The following is a 19,937-nucleotide window of genomic DNA, read 5'->3' as shown; positions in this document are numbered from 1 at the left end:
GGGATGGATAACTGGTATTATACTGTATAAGTTTTTAAACTATGCGAAATGGTAATGAAAATATGAAGTGGAAAGTAGGAAATAAAAACTATCAGATGTGAAATGAGAATTGTAAAATAAAGTGTGAGGTGTCAGATATAAGACCAATAAACTTCAATTAAAGGTGAGTATTGTTAGTCCTAGAGCAACCACTGAAAATTAAAGCTAAGAAACTTCAAAAAAATTAATAAAATATTCATTTGATGCAAAAGAGGCAAGAAGAAAGGAACAAAATACAGAAGAGATAAATGGAAAACATTCAAGCACATAAAACAATAAGATGATCAATTCAATTATATGAATAACATTAAACATAAATGAACTAAACACGCCAAAAGGTAGAAATAAATCTTAATAAAAAAGATGCAACTATATGCCTTTTTCAAGAGATTCACTTTACAAAGACACAAATAGTTTCAAAATAAAAACATGGGAAAAGATATACCATGTAAAAAGTATAACAAAGCTGTCAAGGCTATATTAATATTAGACAAAAGAGACTTCAAGACAAAATATTACATAAGGGACATACCAGTAAAAGAGAAAATATATCAGAAAGATAATTAAGAGTCTGTATGTATATCATAACAGAGCCTCAAAATTCAAGAAGCCACAACAGGGCTTCCTAGGTGGCGCAGTGGTTAAGAATACACCTGCCAATGCAGGGGACACGGGTTCGATCCCTGCTCCAGGAAGATCCCACATGCTGCGGAGCAACTAAGCCCGTGGGCCACAGCTATTGAGCCTGCGCTTTAGAGCCCGTGAGCCACAACTACTGAGCCCATGTACTGCAACTACTGAAGTCCACACGCCTAGAGCCCGTGCTCCGCAACAAAAGAAGCCATGGCAATGAGGAGCCCGCGCACCACAATCAAGAGTAGCCCCCACTCAGTGCAACCAAAGAAGGCCAGCACACAGCAAAAAAAGATGTAACACAGCCAATTAAATAAATACATACATACAAACAAAGAAAACCAAAAAACCAAAGAAAAAAAAAAAAGCTACAACAGTACAGGAATAAAAGAAAAAATGGAAAAATCCTCAAGAGCTGGAAATGTGAACACCCTTGCCTGTTTTCTTACTGTTTCCAGCATCTAGAGGTTTCCAGCACCTAAGGGCTCATGGCCCCTTTCCATCTTCAAAGCCAGCAATCACATCACTCCGATCTCTGCTTTACCCCTCTCCCATCTTTCTTTGACTGCAACTTTCTGCCTTGTTCTTCTGTATTCAGAGGAGCCTTGTGATTACATTGGGCCCGCCAGGATAATCCAGGACAAATTCCAATCAGCAATTTAATTCGCCCTTGCTATGTAGCATAACATTCACAAATTCTAAGCATTAGGATGTGGGCATTTGGCGGAGATGGCGGGGAAGGAGTAGAATTGTTCTGCCTGTTACAATTAGTTTCACAAAATTTCCTATTTCTTGACTTTCCAGATCCACCTAAAAAGAAATTCATGAAAACCAAAATGATACATTTTCCCCCAAGTAGAATCTATTAGATTATCTAATATTAATTAGTGCTACAATATGCTCCTGAAAACTTCAAGCCCATAGGATCCAATTTAAATATAACTTTTTATTCAAATTGGCAGTCTTCTTCATTAGAGTCTAGCTTATTAGAGACTATATAGAAACAGCATTATTAGAAACTTTTAATGAAGTTTAACACAGGCTATGAATATTAACACATTCTATCTTTGTGGATCCTATTCTACTGAGAAATTATTTTTAAATGTGGAAGAGAAATATGTACATTTTGGGCACGACAATCTGTACTGTTTTACAACAGATATTTTATTAAAAGTAGACTCATTTTCTTATTCTCATTTTCGTTCATCTTCTATTCTTTCCCCCTATTCTCTCATTTTCTCTTTATCAACCTCTGCCTCTCTTTTTCTCTATATATGATACAAATTATATACCACCACTGGCAATGCTCTAAAAAAATGATTGCAGCTTTAACACTCAGACCTGGTTCCACAAATTACTTGGTTTCAGTGTTGGAAAATAGCTGAGCAAGAAATTGCTATAAAGTGATTTCTTTTTAACTGAATCTAGATATCCTTTTTTCCCGATAATAGTAAGAATACTTAGCTGACAGTTCACTAGTTATGACTATACCTATAACACTGGTGACTAGAGTTTCTCATTCCATTGAACAACAGAGGCAGTAGTTTGCCTAAGGTTATTGATGGAATTCAGGAACAAGTTTCCTGTGAGATTTCTTTATTTTCTTTTTCTTTCTTCGTCTTTCCAAGCAGAATAGTATTTGTTTTTAATCTGAACAAGCATTACTCTCTAATATCTATGGTTCTCTTTAGCGATGTGTATTTCTTTATGAAAGTGTTCTTGGGAAATTGATGATTTGCCAGTTTATCATATAAGACTTTTTAAACTACTGCAATCTTGGTAGATGGAGCCACGGTAGAAGACAATTTTCTCTAATTTTAGCTCAAGTTTTCCTTTTAAAATAAATGAAACCATCTTGCTTAATAAACCATTTGTGTTTGTGAGATTTTCTAACTCCTACACTCTGTTGAAAATATTTATGTAGTAGCCTCTTTTGTTTTAAATACAAAGGAATCATTCACAGATTTGCATAAAAATCCAAGTAAAATTATAAATGAATTAGCTTGCTCATCAAGACAGTGATTTGCTCAAATTTTACCTGGATTTCAATGAGCAGAAACAAATTATAGACTCTATCATAGTCTTTAATTTTAAACACAGGATTGACAAACTCACTAGATATTTAAATTCCTCCATGATATTGATTATTACTCAGGATTTACCATGTTGAGTTTCTGTGCTACCTGTTGGGAATTCCTAGATGAACAAGTTTTAGTTAGAATAAGCACTGTGGGAGTGCAGAGCACAGAGAAGGAACACTCAGTGCAGCCTGCAAATTCAGGTTTCTTCTGTACTGTAGGGTAGTAGTCATCATTCGATATCCTGGGAGGACTGGTTCCACAATCCCCACAGATACTAAAACCCAAGGATGCTCAAGTCCCTTATATAAAATGGTGTAGTATAAGCTACACACATCCTCTGGTATACTTTAAATCATCTCTAGGTTACTTTCATCTAATGCAATGTCAATGCTATGTAAATAGTTGTAAACACAATGTAATGCTACGTAAATACAACATAAATGCTATGTAAATAGTTGCCATGCTTGGCAAATTCAAGTTTTGCTATTTGGAATTTTCTAGAATTTTTTAAAAATACTTTCAATTCAAAGTTGGTTGAATCCAAGGATGTGAAACCCACAGCTATAGGGAGCCAACTGTATATCCACGTACCTAATCAAAATTTTCCCTAACACATCTTCCCCCAAACTATGTGTATCCTCCAGTTTGTTCTATCCCAGAAAATGGCATTAATACCCACTTGCTTAGGCCAGAAACCTGGGGAATCATCTCGGACTTCTACTCCCTCCCAACATCTAGTCAATGATCACCCTCTATCTCTTCATCCCATTGCCAGCACCAAAGGCTGAGCCACTGTCATCCCTTGCTTGGACTTCAAAGCAGCCTTCAAATTGGTCTCTTTGCATCTACTTTTACCATCCCCTTCTATCCTCCACACACTCACCAGTCAACACATGTTGTTTTCATCATCTGCCTTGCTAGCTGGATTAGAAGGTCCATGAAGACCGGGAGTTACGTATGCTGTTATAACATCAACTATTTGCATGACAGCTGGCGTAAAGTGGTGTCAATTAAATATGTTAAATGAATAAGTGAAGGCCTTCTTCTATTAAAAGATAAGAGAGCAATCATACAAAATACCACAGGGGGTCTTTTTCAAGGAAAAGAGTATGAACAAAGACCTTTGGAAGCCCAGCAGCACAATGTGCTCAGTGAACCACAAGCAGTTCAGCTGTACCAAATTTTAATATGCAGAGAGTACCCTACAGAAGTAGGTAGCATGAAGTCACAAACTTTAAGTGCAGGCATTTAACTGAAGGGTTATAAGTAGGGAAGAAATAATAGGGTCCTATTTGCATTTCAGATAAATAATGACAGCAACAGAGGGAAGATTGGTCTACAGGTACATTAGTTAGGTTGCTTTTAATTGCAAATAAATGCAGCTTGAATATGCTTAAGTAAAAAGGGAGCCATCTTAGGATATTGGAGTTTCTCATGGGAGTCAAGAAAGGTAAAGTGGTTGGTTGACAAGAGTACCCTGCAATCTAGACTGCACTCTGTTCCTGCTCTGCACATCAACTCTAAGAATATCACTTTATGCTACTAATGTCCATTGCATCAGGTCATTTATCAGGGAAAGATACTGATAATGCACTTTAATAGTATAAAGAGAATCTGAATGAAAACACTGGCAAATGAAATTGATTTGAAGAAGGTCATTTCTACCAGAATACTATAATGGGAGAGTTTTAAGCAGCCCATTGCAGCATAAAAATGTTAAAGATACTCCTTTTAAAAAGGGTGTAAGATCTAAGAGAAACTAAAAGAAGAGAATGTGATAGCAAAAGAACTAAAGATGGACTTTATCTCACAAATTTGCCTAGACCTAGACTTATTTAGGCTCTGAAGCCAATGGCAAGATAAAGAGGTGGGAGATGACTCCAAATCAGCTTTTTAACTGGTTTATAATATTACGTCAATTTCCTGTGTACAACAATTTATTTCAACTTCTGTATATGCTACTTGATTCTTTATGGGCAAAAAATTCCTGTGAAATTCTACTGCTTAAATATTTAATAAATAATTCTTTTAAAATAACAATTTCCATTATAAACTTGAGTTGCCATAACTACTGCTGTACCAGTGGCAGAAGATTTCACTTGGTCTCTTTTACCCTTTCCCCCCCAACATCTGACTTACTAGAGTAGTCATGCCTCATTTAAGCCAGTTATTTCTTTCCAATAGTATCACTGTCAGCAATCAACATTTAAAAGAATTAAAGGAGAGTTATATAAATAAGACTGAGAAATGGGTCATGTATTTAGCTATTAGCACATGAGTGCCGATTTTCACTTGGAAAAAAATAAACTCAGTCAAGAGAGTGCATTTGGCAGCTTGTGTAGACATTTCTCAAGAGGACACCTAAATGAGATGTTGCAACTCTCGCTACGTGCAGTTTATCATTAAACAAAAGTGGTAGATGTTATTGCAAAAGCAGAGATAAAGTTATATTTTTTTTTAAATGAAAGAACAGGCTGATCTTAAATTGTAGCAAAATTAATGGAAAACAATCTGGGATATCTTCAACTGAACTAACCATCAGAAGATGAAATACTGTTAAGTTAAAAATTCTACAAAAATGGATGTATATTATCTTAAAAATGGAAACTATAATATGTTAATAATGATTCTGCGTTCTGGGTTTCTTAAGTGTCTTGGCACTTAACACCGATTATTAGTGCCACTTGATAATTTGGCACTTCCGAATAATCGGAAGATTCGGAATAATAGTTAAGACTAAAATACACTATTAAATTAACTTGCAAAGTAAACTAAGAGTTTAGCCAAGGAAACGTTTAGAAGACTTGTGGTAGGCAAGGAGTGGATCTTTGAAAAGCATATAGTTGGTCCTTGAACAGTAAGTCTAGCTTCCCATGTTGCCTCTAGCAATTTTTAGAATATCTTTCAGTCTCCTCTAGCATATGGATTTCCACTGGCTTTATAGAGATATCTCTGCTTTAATCTTGCTAAGTTATCCTTTTCCAACTGCCTGGACTCTATTTTTGGAACTTAACACTCAACAATTTTCAATATAGATAGGGAATCTAAAAATGTAACTGCTTACATGGTTTGAGATTTTCATGGAATCTGCCCAAGCAGTTAATCCTTAGCTATTAAACTGATACCCGAATTCTTTACCACTTATCTGTGATGGTCCTAAACCCAGACTACAAGCTGGCTTTAAGATTTTCCACTGAGTTCCAGGTCTCATGAATTTCAATCACCTTCTCAGATAGTATACATTTGGAGAGCCAGTGGAGACTGGGCAATAACTAGAATAAGAGCAATAGTTAACATTAATGCATGCTTCCATATGTTTGTTATTATGGTAAAGCCTGCACACTATCTTAATTACACTCAAAACACCCTTGTAAGAAAAGTACTAAAAGTTATCGCCACTTTGCCTAGGAGAGAGATGAGGCTTAGAGAGACAAAATGATTTCCCAAGGTTATACAGCCAATAAGAGGTAAATAGGGATTTGATTCCAGAGCTGGTGTACTCAACCCTTGTCTGACCCTGTTTCCTGAAAAAAGGACTAGATGCAAGAACCAGATGCTGACTTGTTTCCAACTACCTGTGCCTCTCTGGGCAAGCCACAGAATCTCTGGGGTTTAGTTCCTTCTTCTGTAAAATGAAGACTGGATTCTACATTCTAAAAGGCCAACTGTGAGCTCTCAAGTTATATTATCCTAAAAATATACTAGTTGTATAGTATTAGTAAAAAGAACTTTAAATTAGCTATAGGGAGTCTAAGATTTACCACTAACTTTTGTGAATTCAAGGGTTATTTCTAAAATGTATGTCAGTGCTTTAGAGATATATTTGTGTAATATAGCACATAACTATAAAGTACTATCACATCATCTTCAATAAAATTATAGCATTAAAATTATGGATTTGAGCAATTGTGATAAATTGGGTTCTCACTTTTTCCCCTTATTATGTAAACATCTAGTCTGTGATATTTCAAGATAATCTTTATTTGTATTAGGTTTAAAAAAAGAAAGACCTCCAAGTTTCCATTTACACATATGAGAAGGGTAGGGAATGTCCAAAGACAACAGATAAAGAGGGAGGGAAAATATACCCATAAATACATTAGATAAGCTTTAGCAAAAAGCAGCAGTGGGGGAAAAAAAATCTATATATTCCCTGACTCTTTTGCAGTTTGACAAAGTTAATGATTAAACTCTCCTACATTTTCCACCACGTTTTCCCCAGGTTGTCTATTTGCCTTGATTGATGATATTTTATCTCTTGTGGCCCAAGAATGACTGCCCTTCCTTCTGTGTAGAGATTAATAATTGATTAGCTCGTAGTCAGAAATCTTAGTAAAAGGAAATTGGTTACCTTTGGCTGCCATTTTTTTTTTTTTTTTTTTACTGGGTAATCCACAGGAGACGGGGGTGCGACAGGTTTTGCCTGCAGAAAAATGAAGAGGATCCTGGTTTTCCTGCTTGCTGTAGCATTTGTGCATGCTCTAGAGAGAGGTAAGACTTCCAGTGCTGTGACCATTTAACAAGAACTCTCACTAGTCTAATTTTGTTACCATTTAAAAAATTATACACAAGGTGAAAAACAGAAGAATTGGTGAGTATGTTGGGGGGAGAGGGAAAAATCAAAGGGGGTTAATCTGAGCTCAAATGTCACAGAGTATTCAATCAGAATAGCCAAGAAGTCAAGAAAAGAATCTCATGAAGGAAAGAAAACTATATAATTTGTCACTTATCTTTCCCTGCTTTCTTGATAACGAGGATCTTAAAAAATGGTTCAAAATTAGAATTTTTTATTTGTTAAAAGAGAATGCAAATGGAGGCTGTGATCCATCACTGAGCTTTGTTTTTCAGACTTCAAATATTCATTGCCACTGACAGTACAATATACCATATTAATGATGCATGAAGTCAACTGAGATTCCTTTGATCTTCTTCAAGGAATCCTCTAGATGTAATATTTAAAAGCACACTATGGTTTCTAAAATATCTCACATGAAAGAATTTAAAAAGAATTTATTAGCTATGAAATATGACTATCAAGGTCTTTGAGCTATATTTTTCATTAAATTCACTCATAGAATGGTGTCTTCATCTTTGAGCAATATACAACTTTGTAAGTTCCCAAGCTGCAAAATTCATAATCAGTTCCAATTTACTTTCTGGCTGATTCTTTAATGCTTATAAAAGGAATCTGCATTCATCCTGCTTTGAAAAATTAAAGTTTTCATGTAGTGCTGCCAGTTAACAGCTTTACCCAAGTCATACATTAGTATTCATATTAATAACACTTAACCAGTGGAATAAAATGTGTGTATCCCAGGAATCAGTTATTAACTGTGACAAGAACCACCTTATTCCTGACTTTCTTATTCTTTTTACATTCACTTTAAAAAAAAAATCTTACTTTTGTCATTCAAATTATTTTAAATTTTGTCTTCTTCATTTCCCTTACGAGACCCCTGAATAGCCCAGGTCCCAAAGAACCCTGAAAGATTACTCCTTTGCCCAGGGTTTCCCTGAGGCCGATCTAAAGCTGAAAAGTCCTTCTGAAGCAGGTTCGGATCTGGACCTTCCAAAGACAGAAGGTCGAGTAGCGGCGAGGTCCTGGGATTCCTTGTGGGTGCCGTAACGTGCCATCTTCAACTCCTGACTCAGGAAGTGTACATTCGCTTCACTTCAGAGAATTACATGCTCTGGAGAATAACAGTATTCGACAACGTCTATTTTGACATCTTTTAGTTTTCTCTCAGCCGCTGATGAAATTGTTGCTAAAAACTTCAAGTAAGCTCCCTTGAAGGTCTGAACTTCACAATGAACTTGATTACCTGTGCCATAGGTCAGATGATGACTCCTGAGACATAAAATACAATTACCTATGTAATAAATGTCCACTATTTGGGGACAGTAGTCCTGCCCCATCAGTCCTCTGTTCTGTAATACCTGAGCATAACCCAGATAGCAAGTCAGTGACTCACCTGGAAGCTAGGTGTGCTCACTTCTGGCAGGAAGTGTACAGATTGAAGGAGTTGAGAGGAACTTTGGATGCTAGAGGATTGGTTTGGTTTGCAGTTCCCTCTACCTAGTTCTACAGAGCTGACCAACCACCCACAGCATTTGTCTAGAGCCCCTTTCCCAAGGTCGCTTTCCTTCAAGACTCATTTTGGAAAGAAGTTTCTATGGCCAAACATACTTAAGAAATAAGCCATATACTTGTCTTTCTTGGTTGGTTTGTAATCAATGTTTTTGTTGTCCTAAGAGTTCTGAGAAATCAAAACAAGAAAATTTAACCCAGGGTTTCCCAAACACATGGGATCTTTCCTCAAATGCCTATATCCCATGCAAGTAGTCTTTGGAAAACCTCAGGTCTAAAATGGATACAATATGAACATTAGCTCCAGCCAGGCCTGTCCTTGCCCATCAAATGGCACTGGGGATTCAGTTCACAAGACCTTGGGTACTTCTCAAGAGCGAAGGGCTTACCAAATACGACAAATCTAAGTAAAATTATCATCTGCACTTTAGCGACCCTGTGACAGGCAAGAAAGTTATGTTTCCAATTGCCTTCACTTGGTTCCTTTACTCAAAACTGAAACGGATAAAGCATTAATCTAAATTGTATCTTTCCCTCTTCCCAAGAAACAAGCAAGAAGGCTACTGACACTGCTACACATTTACCAAAGAAATAATGCTACAGGAAGTAAAGCACTGCCCTTTATAGGAGCTACTGGCAAGAACATTTTCCTTTTGCTTTAAGCATATCATTTGCAGAATGATTTTATTAAACATGGTATCAAAGGGCAAGAAGTAAATTTCCCTTGGGTAGGGGGGTAAGCTGTATTCTTCCTTCTCCCACTTACCTGTCAAAACAGCCCTAAGATGATGTGGTTTACCCTAATCTTCCAAACCAACACTGAATCACTGCTTCTCTTTTCTACAAGTTGCCCACCCCTTCATCAGTAGCCATGTGAAAAACAAAACTGTCCTAACTTTGATTCAGGCACATAGCTGTACAGAATGCTAAAGAGAAGTAATTTAGAATAAGTAGATATGCTATTGATATTTTCCCAGATATCTCTGTATATTCTCTCTGCAAAATAAGCATAATGGTGACTGAGGAGGCAACATAGGATTCCAGATCTACATGATGAAAAGAAGACAGCCATGCATATATCTAGAAGTATGTTTCGAGCTGAAGGAACTCAAGTGCGAATGTCCTGAGCTAGGAACAAATATGGCCTGACCCAAGTTCACAAATCACCCAGAGTAAAAACATTAAAGAGGCTTAGCTGAGAAGGGAACGGAGGAAGAGCTGAAGTCAAAGATGCAGCTAACACCATCATCAAAAGCAATGTTAACCCCCCTGGAAATCGATAGCAAAGTTATGCTTCATTGCTGTGAGGTGCAATGCCAGGTATGGATTCACCATCACATATGGGGATGAGTACACACTTCAAAAGGACACGAGGCTGATCTTTATGGAAAGAAGATGAAGGAATGCTTAAAAGGAACTGATTACTGCCCTCTGGTATCTATGGTCACTTAACTTCTCTATTCTGGCCACTGCTACCCTCATATTGCCCCTAGTTCATGCCACTTCAGCCACACTGGCCTCCACACTAGCCCCTACTCTCTGTATTCTGTGCCCCAGGGGTTTGTCTTAGTTCCTCCCTCCTCTCAGAACACGGATCCCCTCTGTCTGCTCCAAGTTCACATTTAGAGAAGGGCCCCCGACCAATCTACCTCAAATAGCACCTACTGCTCCATTTTTCTCTATTCCCTTACTCTGTTTTGTTTTATTTTGCTTTTATTTTTAGCACTCATCACGTTATCACCAACTGTTCATTTGTTTGCTGTAATGAAAGTAAGATGTAGAATGTAAGCTCCATGAAATCAAGGACCTTTTGTTCCTTGCTGGCATTCTCAGTTTTAGAAGACTACTTGCCATATAGTCCATGTAGTAGTTTTTTTGTGTGTAAAATCACAAAATTAAGATTGTTAGAGTACCTACCTCATAAGGTAGTTTTGAGTATTTAAGGAAAATTACATGTCAACTACACATAATAGATATCTTGGAAAGAGTAAACTTTATGCCTTTTGTTATTTTCATTATAATTTATATATAGTATCCGTTGTGAAGCATTGGCACTAGATTTTATCCACTGAATAAAATAGCTAATAGTATATTTACAGCATGCCAGCATGTTTAAAATCTTTTAGATTTCATCCTTTCAACACCACGATGGGTTCAGTACTATTATCCCCATTTCATAAGAGGTGAAAACTGAGGAAGAGAGGGGTTAAGCAACTTACCCAAAGTAACTGAGCTAGTAAGAGGCAGGATCGGAATTTTACATCAATTCACTGGGTTCACAAAGACGGTGCCCACAATCATGACTTCGCTGCCTCTCGTGAGACACATACCTGAAATACATTCATTCTAAGCGTAGCGAAATCAAGTAAGAAAGAACCAATCATCAACACCAATTTAAGGGGAAGTAAGTGAAATTCATTCTGTCCACCACGGTCATCCACAAGGGATCCAAATTCCAGTTCAGGCCTGTTCCACGAAACGAGCTATGTCTTCTAACTTCCTGTTTTCCTGGCACTATCCCTTCTAAATCATTTATTTTCAGTCCTGCAGAGCACTGTTGGATTTTACTTTATTCATTTTTGTTATCTATGTTCAATCACTTCTATAGTCTATGAATTTCAGCCCTGAAGTGTGTCAGCCTTGTACGCGGCCTCCTCAGTGTTCCCTTTGGTCTGTTTCCTTTAATCCCTGCAGAGATCTAGTTCTCAAAGCCTGTGAATGTTGCCTCTTTTATCTACTACCTTTCCATTTCTTTATACCGCCCTTGTGCAGGCCCTTATTTCCCTTCACCCAGCTACTGTAATGGCTTTCCTAACCAAATCCCTACTTCTCATCTCTTCCCCCAATCAATTCATATTAAAATACAATGCAAAAACTGGATATAATGTGGTAAGTGGAGTCTAAAAAATGAACTACATAGAAATTGGGATCACTGTTGGGAGGTTAATGAAATGATAGGGGTGATCAGGTATAGCTGGCTGGTGAGATTCCAAATATCAGACTGTCTGATACAAACCCACCCCAATTCTGGTCTCTGTTTGGAGTCACCTGACGGTCGGTACAATCTCAGGCTCAAATAATAACGTGTATGGTAGGCAGAATAAGTGTCCTCCAAAAACGCTCACATCCTAATGCCCGGAACCTGCTAATAGGTTAGCTCACATCACAAAGGGGAATTAAGGTTGTAGACAGAACAAAGGTTGCTAGTCAGCTAACCTTAAAGTAGAAAAGTAATGCTGGATTAACTGAGTGTAGCCAAGCTAATCACAAAGGGGAAGCAAAAGAGAATCAAGCAGAGGATGATGTCACTAAAGAGAAAACCTGCAAAGAGACAAAGTTGCCAGCTTCAAAGATGCAGGACGGGGGCCTTGAGCCTAGAAACCCAGGCCACTTCTAGAAGCTGGAGTTGGCAAGGAAATGGATCCTCCCCTAGAGTTTCCAGAAAGAACACAACCATCCTTTACTGCAATTTTAGTATCTGAGCAACTGACACATTGCTTCCATATCTTCTACTGTTTTTGAATTTTCAACATCTAAAACGTTCCACTGATGGCATGCTAAGAGGTACCATTAATTTCCTCTAGATTAGTTAATCTATAGATGTCATGCCTAGGTTTAATATTAAAAAAGATTGAATTTCTTCCCATTCACTTAAACTCAAAACTGCACTCCTGCCTGCAAGCATCAATATGAAACCAGATCAATGTTTTATATAACAATGATTTAAAATGTTGATGGACAAGCTGATCCATTATGCTAATAAATATGAACATTTCAAATTATTTGGCTATTTCATGAGAAAATATATTCCATATAAATTGACTCACAAATAGTAGAAATCCTGACCACAAATAGCTTTCAAAAGATTACTCCAATTAAAAAATCTGCTGGAAAAAAATTAAAAAAAAAAATAAAATGTTAATGGAAATGAGATCCAAAAAGCCTGAAAAATGAAATAAAAGTACTAATCTGAATACCACTTCTCCGTTGATAATGTTTTTAATGACATATCAGTAGTTTTCTTTAGTTCCAATAATCAGGGCAACTTCCTAAACCAGCCCAACCTTGTTTAATTTCTCAACTAAAACCACTACTCTAAATATCTAGACTGACTAGGTTGAATGAATACTATAAACCACATTCCTTAAGTTAAAGAATAAAACACACAAACATACTGAACTTTTCTGACATAGATGAGTCTGTCAGTAAAGAATGGAAATAAAAATGCCAACGGAAAAAAATTGCAAAAATATAAATACCCAACAGTTCTGAAAGCCCGTGATTCTCCAGAATATAACAGGAAAATAGCAACTTAACAGAGTTCCTAACATCCTGTATAAGCGTTTCTGTTCAATTCAATGTTATTTGAGGTCCAACCACTGCTCCTGGTATACAAACTGCTTTTCTAGAGGACCGCACTGGTTTTAGAGAGAGATCTTAACAAGAGTTAAAGCATTCAAAATACCCTTTTTAGTAAAGTTTGTACCACAACAGTGTGTATCATATTGTCTATCCCACTAGATTAAAAGCTCCATAAGGGCAAGGATGTGTCTGTGTTGCTCTTTACTGTGTATTTGATACCAAACCCAATGCCTGGCACGGAGTAAGTCTTCAAGACATGTCTGTTGCATGTGTGAAAGAGTACTGTCAGCTGTGTTAGGAGAGGGGAGAAGCATGAAGCAGAGAAAATTTCCCGAAAGTAAAGCAAATGTTTTCAGGAGCCCAGAATTAGGCACAATTTACCAGAATGTTTCACAATACAGATAGAAAAGGGACATGCTATTGCAAAAAGCAACAACTCTGTTAATGACATTTGTAAACACTGAGTGCTCAGGGGTCACCCAGTGTCACTAGGATTATGCCAATATTTACCAGAGCCGTATCAAAGTCCAGGTTGCCCTCCTCACAACCACACAGCACATTAAAAAGTATGTCATTTACAATTCATTTGATATAGGATTTAATTCTATAAATCAAAGTGAGCTCAACTGGTGTGAAATATTAAGCAGTATTCCGTGGAATGAACAATCGATTTATTACAATTACATTGCAAATTAACTTCAGTATCTGTTACTTTTTGGAAGATCAGAAAGTGATTAACACACTCACTTAGAAAGTTAAGCTCCAGATCTTTTCTTTGAATAAATAAATAGATGAAATTTTTTTAATCAGAAATATTTCAAGTAATCCACCTGAAAGATACACGGTGCAACAGCTTCCTCTACATGTTACTTTTGTAAGAGCAGTTTTACCCTCATATTTTAACTCTGAATTTCTTTAATGCCTATTTTGGGCTTTTTCCCTTGCTTCTGTCTTGCCCAAGACTGAATATTCCAGCAACAATGGTTCCAAAACCATTTTAAATCTTGTACAGTTGATCTAGTTTCCCAGTTTTCTGTCATTTTGCATTCTAACTAAAGCAGTACATAACACCTGTGGATTCCAACATGCTTCTGTGCAAACACAGTTGATTAAAGCAAATTGAACAGGAGATAAACTATAGTGTCCACTTATACTACATTCACATGCACTCACATTCTCAATATACTGAATGAAACTACTTTCTTAGTGAAGTGAGAACTCTGGAAAGCTAAAAACGAAATAGTTTTTTAAATGTTCAGACATGCCCCCATTGAATGCAGGCTCTCATTTTGCATAGTACTGAGTGGTCACAATAAAACAAAAATGACCTCTGCAATTCTATAGGGAGAGTTTATTAAGCAAAGTTAGTTCTTTTGCATTAAAAATAAAGTTGTTATTTGCACTAATTTTTGTGGCTTGAAAGCATAAGCTTTGGGGGGGGAAGAGTCTGTATAATTTCTTACTATTTCTAGAAGGGGTGATTTTGTAACCTTTTAGAAGTGATCTCAAAGATCATGAGGATACCATTGTATAGTAAAATCAGGAATCTTTAAAATACACCATTATTTAAACTCCATTTGAATATTTTCAGGACAAAACAACCTCACTTCAAAAAGCTGTTCATCATTTCAGTTATTAATTAGCCACAGCTATAAAGTTCTCACACTGACCTAAAATCCACTGCCAGCCATTTTCCCCATCTCGACCCAGGAGCAACACAAAACTCTGCATCCTAATACTGCATCTTCTCACTATAGGAAGACCACTCTACCTTAAGTTTTTTCTCTCTGTGCCCTCATCTTCAGTCCCACTGAATACCATTAATGATTAACAGAAAATTTCTGCCTTATTTTGACCTTTTGAAACTGTGACAATATCCAACCTTGTAAACGAGTCAATAAGTTACAGAAAATGTACTAGATATAAAGGTTCTCAGTCAATAGAGTATAAAAAGCCACTATCAATCCTACTGCCTTGTCCTAGTTTCCAAGATAACATGAGGTTTGACCGTGCAGGGTGTTGTCCACCTTCTATGTAATTTTGATGGTATTTGTTTGAGTTGGTCCCTTATTACCAAATGCTGGTTAAGAAGGTCTTTGTCCCTCAATACTGACTTCTCACCTTAGTTATATACTTTCAACTGTCCACCTGAAAGACATAGGGTACAACAGCTTCCTCTACAGGCAATTTTCACTGAAATCAGGCATTTTCACCATTAATTCTAACAAACCCGAAAGAGAATCTTTTTAAAAGAAACAAAACAAAACAAAATCTTCCCCAGCCAGTATCCAACCACTACCACCTCCACTCCAAACCATAAAACAAGAATTTCTATATATAAGCAACATCACATGACATAAAATAGATAATAAAAACCTACCATATAGCACAGGGAACTCTAGTCAATACTCTCTAATAGCCTATATGGGAAAAGAATCTGAAAAAGGAGTGGATATATGTACATTATAACAGATTCACTTTGCTGTACACCTGAAACTAACAATATTTTAAATCAACCATACTCCAATAAAAAATTTTAAAAAAATTTTTTTAAATTAAGAATTTCTACCCGGCCTTATGTATATTCATTCATCCACAGAACTGAGGCGAGGATATTTAGGGGGTAAAAGGCATACCAGTAGTTGCCATCATGTCATCCAAGATAGGTTTCCCCATATTTAACTCCAGAAGAAGTTACTAAATGTTAAAACCATTTAGAACAGGAACTGAGCCATTCATATACTTCTTACATTCTTTTGAAAAGATATAGCACCAAAAAGATATAGGCAAATTTCCTAGACTTTCTTGCATAAATGATGAATCCGAGAAGAAAAACACTGGCTGCCTTCCATGTGTCCACCTATTGTACATGCAACAGGTGTGTTGAACAAGTGGGTCTCACTAGCAATAAAGAACTCAACCCCTGTGTGAACTAGGTCTTTCCAACCACTTGAATGGACTTAACAGTAGGTTCTATGGTTTTTCTGATCACTCAAAGAAGGGCCTCTGGTCCTTTTGAACCTCAAAATAAGGACCTCATAGCAGTCATGGGACGGTCTGGTTAAAGTCAAAAATCTGTAAATTTATTTAAAATTGAAGCTACTATCCCAGATCAGGCATGTTTCCGTCCTGTTGCCTTTAGTGGCAAAGGGAGTCAGACGCTTTCCTCTGCCTGTTCTTTTCTTCTTCCTCTTACTCTCTAGGCTGCTTTTCGTTCCTCCAGGGTTAACCCAGGGAAAAGAAAAGCTAGCAGGAGAGGAAAGCGGCAGCAAATACTCCTTCAATGGGTGGCCTGGTGAGATAGTGTTGTTTTCTCTGGTTACAGGACAATGTTCAGAGTTGACATTTTCTCTTCACGTGTTATTTGAAGATCTCTTTCCCCATCATCCCTGGGGATCCTCACATCCAGCTGGCACCTTAAGACCTCCCTTTGGTTTTCAAGTGATCTGCATCTACACAGAGGTGTCCTACTTTTTGGTAGCCTACTGCCTTCTAGATAAATGTGTCTCTAGCTTAAAAAAAAAAAAAAAAAAAAAAAAAAAAAAAAAGGCGCTCTCCTGCTCAATCTACACCAGGTTCACAGGCCACAGCAGATCTTCCCACTTAACCAGCCCTTCTAACCTTGTAGATTTCTGCAGTCTGTATCATATACATGACAATTGTACCCCAGCTTCCAAGGGTCACCTATCAAGGTCTGGGTGTTTTCTTGGAAGCCCCTCTTACTATGCTTGAAGTAAAGAGATGCACTCTCACACCACTCTCCCAAACCCACCACACTGACAACTTTCTCCAAAACTTATTTTGCCTAATTTCCATCTTTTCCCTCAGCTGAATGCCTAGCCTTCCCTGAGAGAGTCTGAAGGTGGGTAACAGAGAAGGGTGGCAACACCAGCTCTACCCCCTTCCTTTAAAGGCCTGCGTTACTCGGCCTAGCTCTTCGCTTTGGAACGTAGACATAATCTCCGCTTATTTTTTGTGCTTGGTTCTTTTGAGGCCTTAGGTAAAACTGAGGTGAAGAAAGGATAGAGGGGTTAAAAACTTTATCTTAGCATTATTATAAAGATGGGACCGAAGAATGATTGCTATATCAATAAGTTCTGACACACTAGTTGGCATATATATTTTGACTTACCTGCTTTCAGCATTAGTTCATTCTTTTTCTATTTCTTTAATTTTCATTTTAATATTTACAGTATGCCATCAAATTTTGATCCACTGTGGTACAACAGAAAAGCACCAAAAAGTGAAATTGCATATAGGCGTTGAGAAAAATGCTATTTTCACCGCTGATGAGTCATGTGGAAGATCCTTTTGTATACATACATTTAATGCAGCATTCATTTAAAGGGAAAAGATACATTTTTTTTTTTTTTCTATTTCTGGTTCCTAGGTCGAGATTATGAGAAAAATAAAGTCTGCAAGGAACTCGCCAGCCTGGGAAAAGATGACTTCGCATCTTTGTAAGTATGAGGTGCTCACTCACTCTCCTGGGTACCTGACTTTGAATGAAGCTAAGTATGAGGTAACTTCAATTCAGCATCACAGGCTAAACTGATCTCCATTAAGATTAAGAGGACAGAGCCACAGGGTCAAAGTGGGCAGAGATGTCAGGCAAATGGAGGACTTCCAAAGTTTCCAGCTGAGCTATTGTTACTGTGGTCTAAGAATTTATTACAAGTTTACTAATGAGTTGAGAAAATAAGTAAGCATAGTTTTGTAAAGTGAATTAAAAGGCAAATAGTATATGCTAGGACTCTGGCAAACAAAGGCAGCAAGGTCAAGAACAGGTTGTTGGAGAGGCTTAAGAAAGAACATGAGGCTGGTTTTTTTCTTGTTTTGTTTTTTTTGGGGGGGGGTACACCAGGTTCAATCATCTGTTTTTATACACAAATCCCCGTATTCCCTCCCTTCCTTGACTCCCCCCCCTCGAGTCCCCCCCACCCTCCCTGCCCCAGTCCTCTAAGGCATCTTCCATCCTCGAGTTGGACTCCCTTTGTTATACAACAACTTCCCACTGACTATTTTACAGTTGGTAGTATATATATGTCTGTGCTACTCTCTCGCTTCGTCTCAGTTTCCCCTTCACCCCCCGCCCCCTCCCATACCTCGAGTTCTCCAGTCCATTCTCTGTATCTGCTTCCTTATTCTTGTCACTGAGTTCATCAGTACCATTTTTAGATTCCGTATATGTGAGTTAGCATACAATATTTGTCCTTCTGACTTACTTCACTGTGTATGACAGATTGTAGTTCTATCCACCTCATTACATATAGCTCCATCTCATCCCTTTTTATAGCTGAGTAATATTCCATTGTATATATATGCCACATCTTCTGTATCCATTCATTTGTTGATGGGCATTTAGGTTGCTTCCATGTCCTGGCTATTGTAAAGAGTGCTGCAATAAACATGATGGTACAAGTTTCTTTTGGGATTATGGTTTTCTTTGGGTATATGCCCAGGAGTGGGATTACTGGATCATATGGTAGTTCTATTTGTAGTTTTTTAAGGAACCTCCAAATTGTTTTCCATAGTGGCTGTACCAACTTACAGTCCCACCAACAGTGCAGGAGAGTTCCCTTTTCTCCACACCCTCTCCAACATTTGTGGTTTCCAGATTTTGTGATGATGGCCATTCTGACTGGTGTGAGGTGATACCTCATTGTGGCTTTAACTTGCATTTCTCTGATGATGAGTGATGTTGAGCATCTTTTCATATGTGTGTTGGCCATCTGTATGTCTTCTTTGGAGAAATGTCTATTTAGGTCTTCTGCCCACTTATGGATTGGGTTATTTGCTTTTTTGGTATTAAGCTGCATGAGCTGCTTCTATATTTTGGAGGTTAATCCTTTGTCCGTTGTTTCATAGGCAATTATTTTTTCCCATTCTGAGGGTTGCCTTTTAGTCTTGTTTATGGTTTCTTTTGCTGTGCAAAAGCTTTTAAGTTTCATGAGGTCCCATTTGTTTATTCTTGATTTTATTTCCCTGATTCTAGGAGGTGGGTCCAAAAGGATCTTGCTTTGATGGATGTCCTAGAGTGTTCTGCCTATGTTTTCCTCTAGGAGTTTTATAGTGTCTGGCCTTACATGTAGGTCTTTAATCCATTTGGAGTTTATTTTTGTGTATGGTGTTAGGAAGTGTTCTCATTTCATTCTTTTACATGTAGCTGTCCAATTTTCCCAGCACCACTTATTGAAGAGGCTGTCTTTTTTCCATTGTATATTTGTGCCTCCTTTGTCAAAGATAAGGTGCCCATATGTGTTTGGGCTTACTTCTGAGTTCTCTATTCTGTTCCATTGATCTTCCTTTCTATTTTTGTGCCAGTACCATACTGTCTTGATCACTATGGCCTTGTAGTATAGTTTGAAGTCAGGAAGCCTGATTCCACCAACTCCATTTTTCCTTCTCAAGATTGCTTTGGCTATTCGGGGTCTTTTGCGTTTCCATACAAATCGTAAGATTTCTTGCTCTAGTTCTGTGAAAAATGCCATTGGTAATTTGATCGGGATTGCATTGAATCTGTAAATTGCTTTGGGTAGTACACACATTTTCACGATGTTGATTCTTCCAATCCAGGAACATGGTATATCTCTCCATCTGTTTGTGTCGTCTTTGATTTCTTTCATCAATGTCTTAAAGTTTTCTGCATACAGATCTTTTGCCTCCTTAGGCAGGTTTATTCCTAGGTATTTTATTCTTTTTGTTGCAATGGTGAATGGGAGAGTTTCCTTAAT

At 37.5% G+C, this 19,937-nt stretch overlaps 1 protein-coding gene across 1 annotated transcript in view; it reads left to right on the top strand.

The window, feature by feature from the left end:
* The first annotated feature begins 7,091 nt into the window (after nt 1–7,091).
* GC (GC vitamin D binding protein) overlaps nt 7,092–19,937 on the top strand; it is a 39,701-nt gene continuing 26,855 nt past the window's right edge. The window contains exons 1-2 of the mRNA XM_057729010.1: nt 7,092–7,244; nt 17,594–17,663. Coding sequence (XP_057584993.1) covers nt 7,187–7,244; nt 17,594–17,663 — 128 coding nt within the window. The 5' untranslated portion in view covers nt 7,092–7,186. The remainder of the gene's footprint in view (nt 7,245–17,593; nt 17,664–19,937) is intronic.

The sequence above is a fragment of the Hippopotamus amphibius genome, chromosome 3 (assembly GCF_030028045.1).
Source record: "Hippopotamus amphibius kiboko isolate mHipAmp2 chromosome 3, mHipAmp2.hap2, whole genome shotgun sequence".
Taxonomy (NCBI): Eukaryota; Metazoa; Chordata; class Mammalia; order Artiodactyla; family Hippopotamidae; genus Hippopotamus; species Hippopotamus amphibius.
The sequence above is the reverse complement of the archived record's forward strand: the minus strand, read 5'-3'. Positions and strand labels throughout refer to the sequence as shown.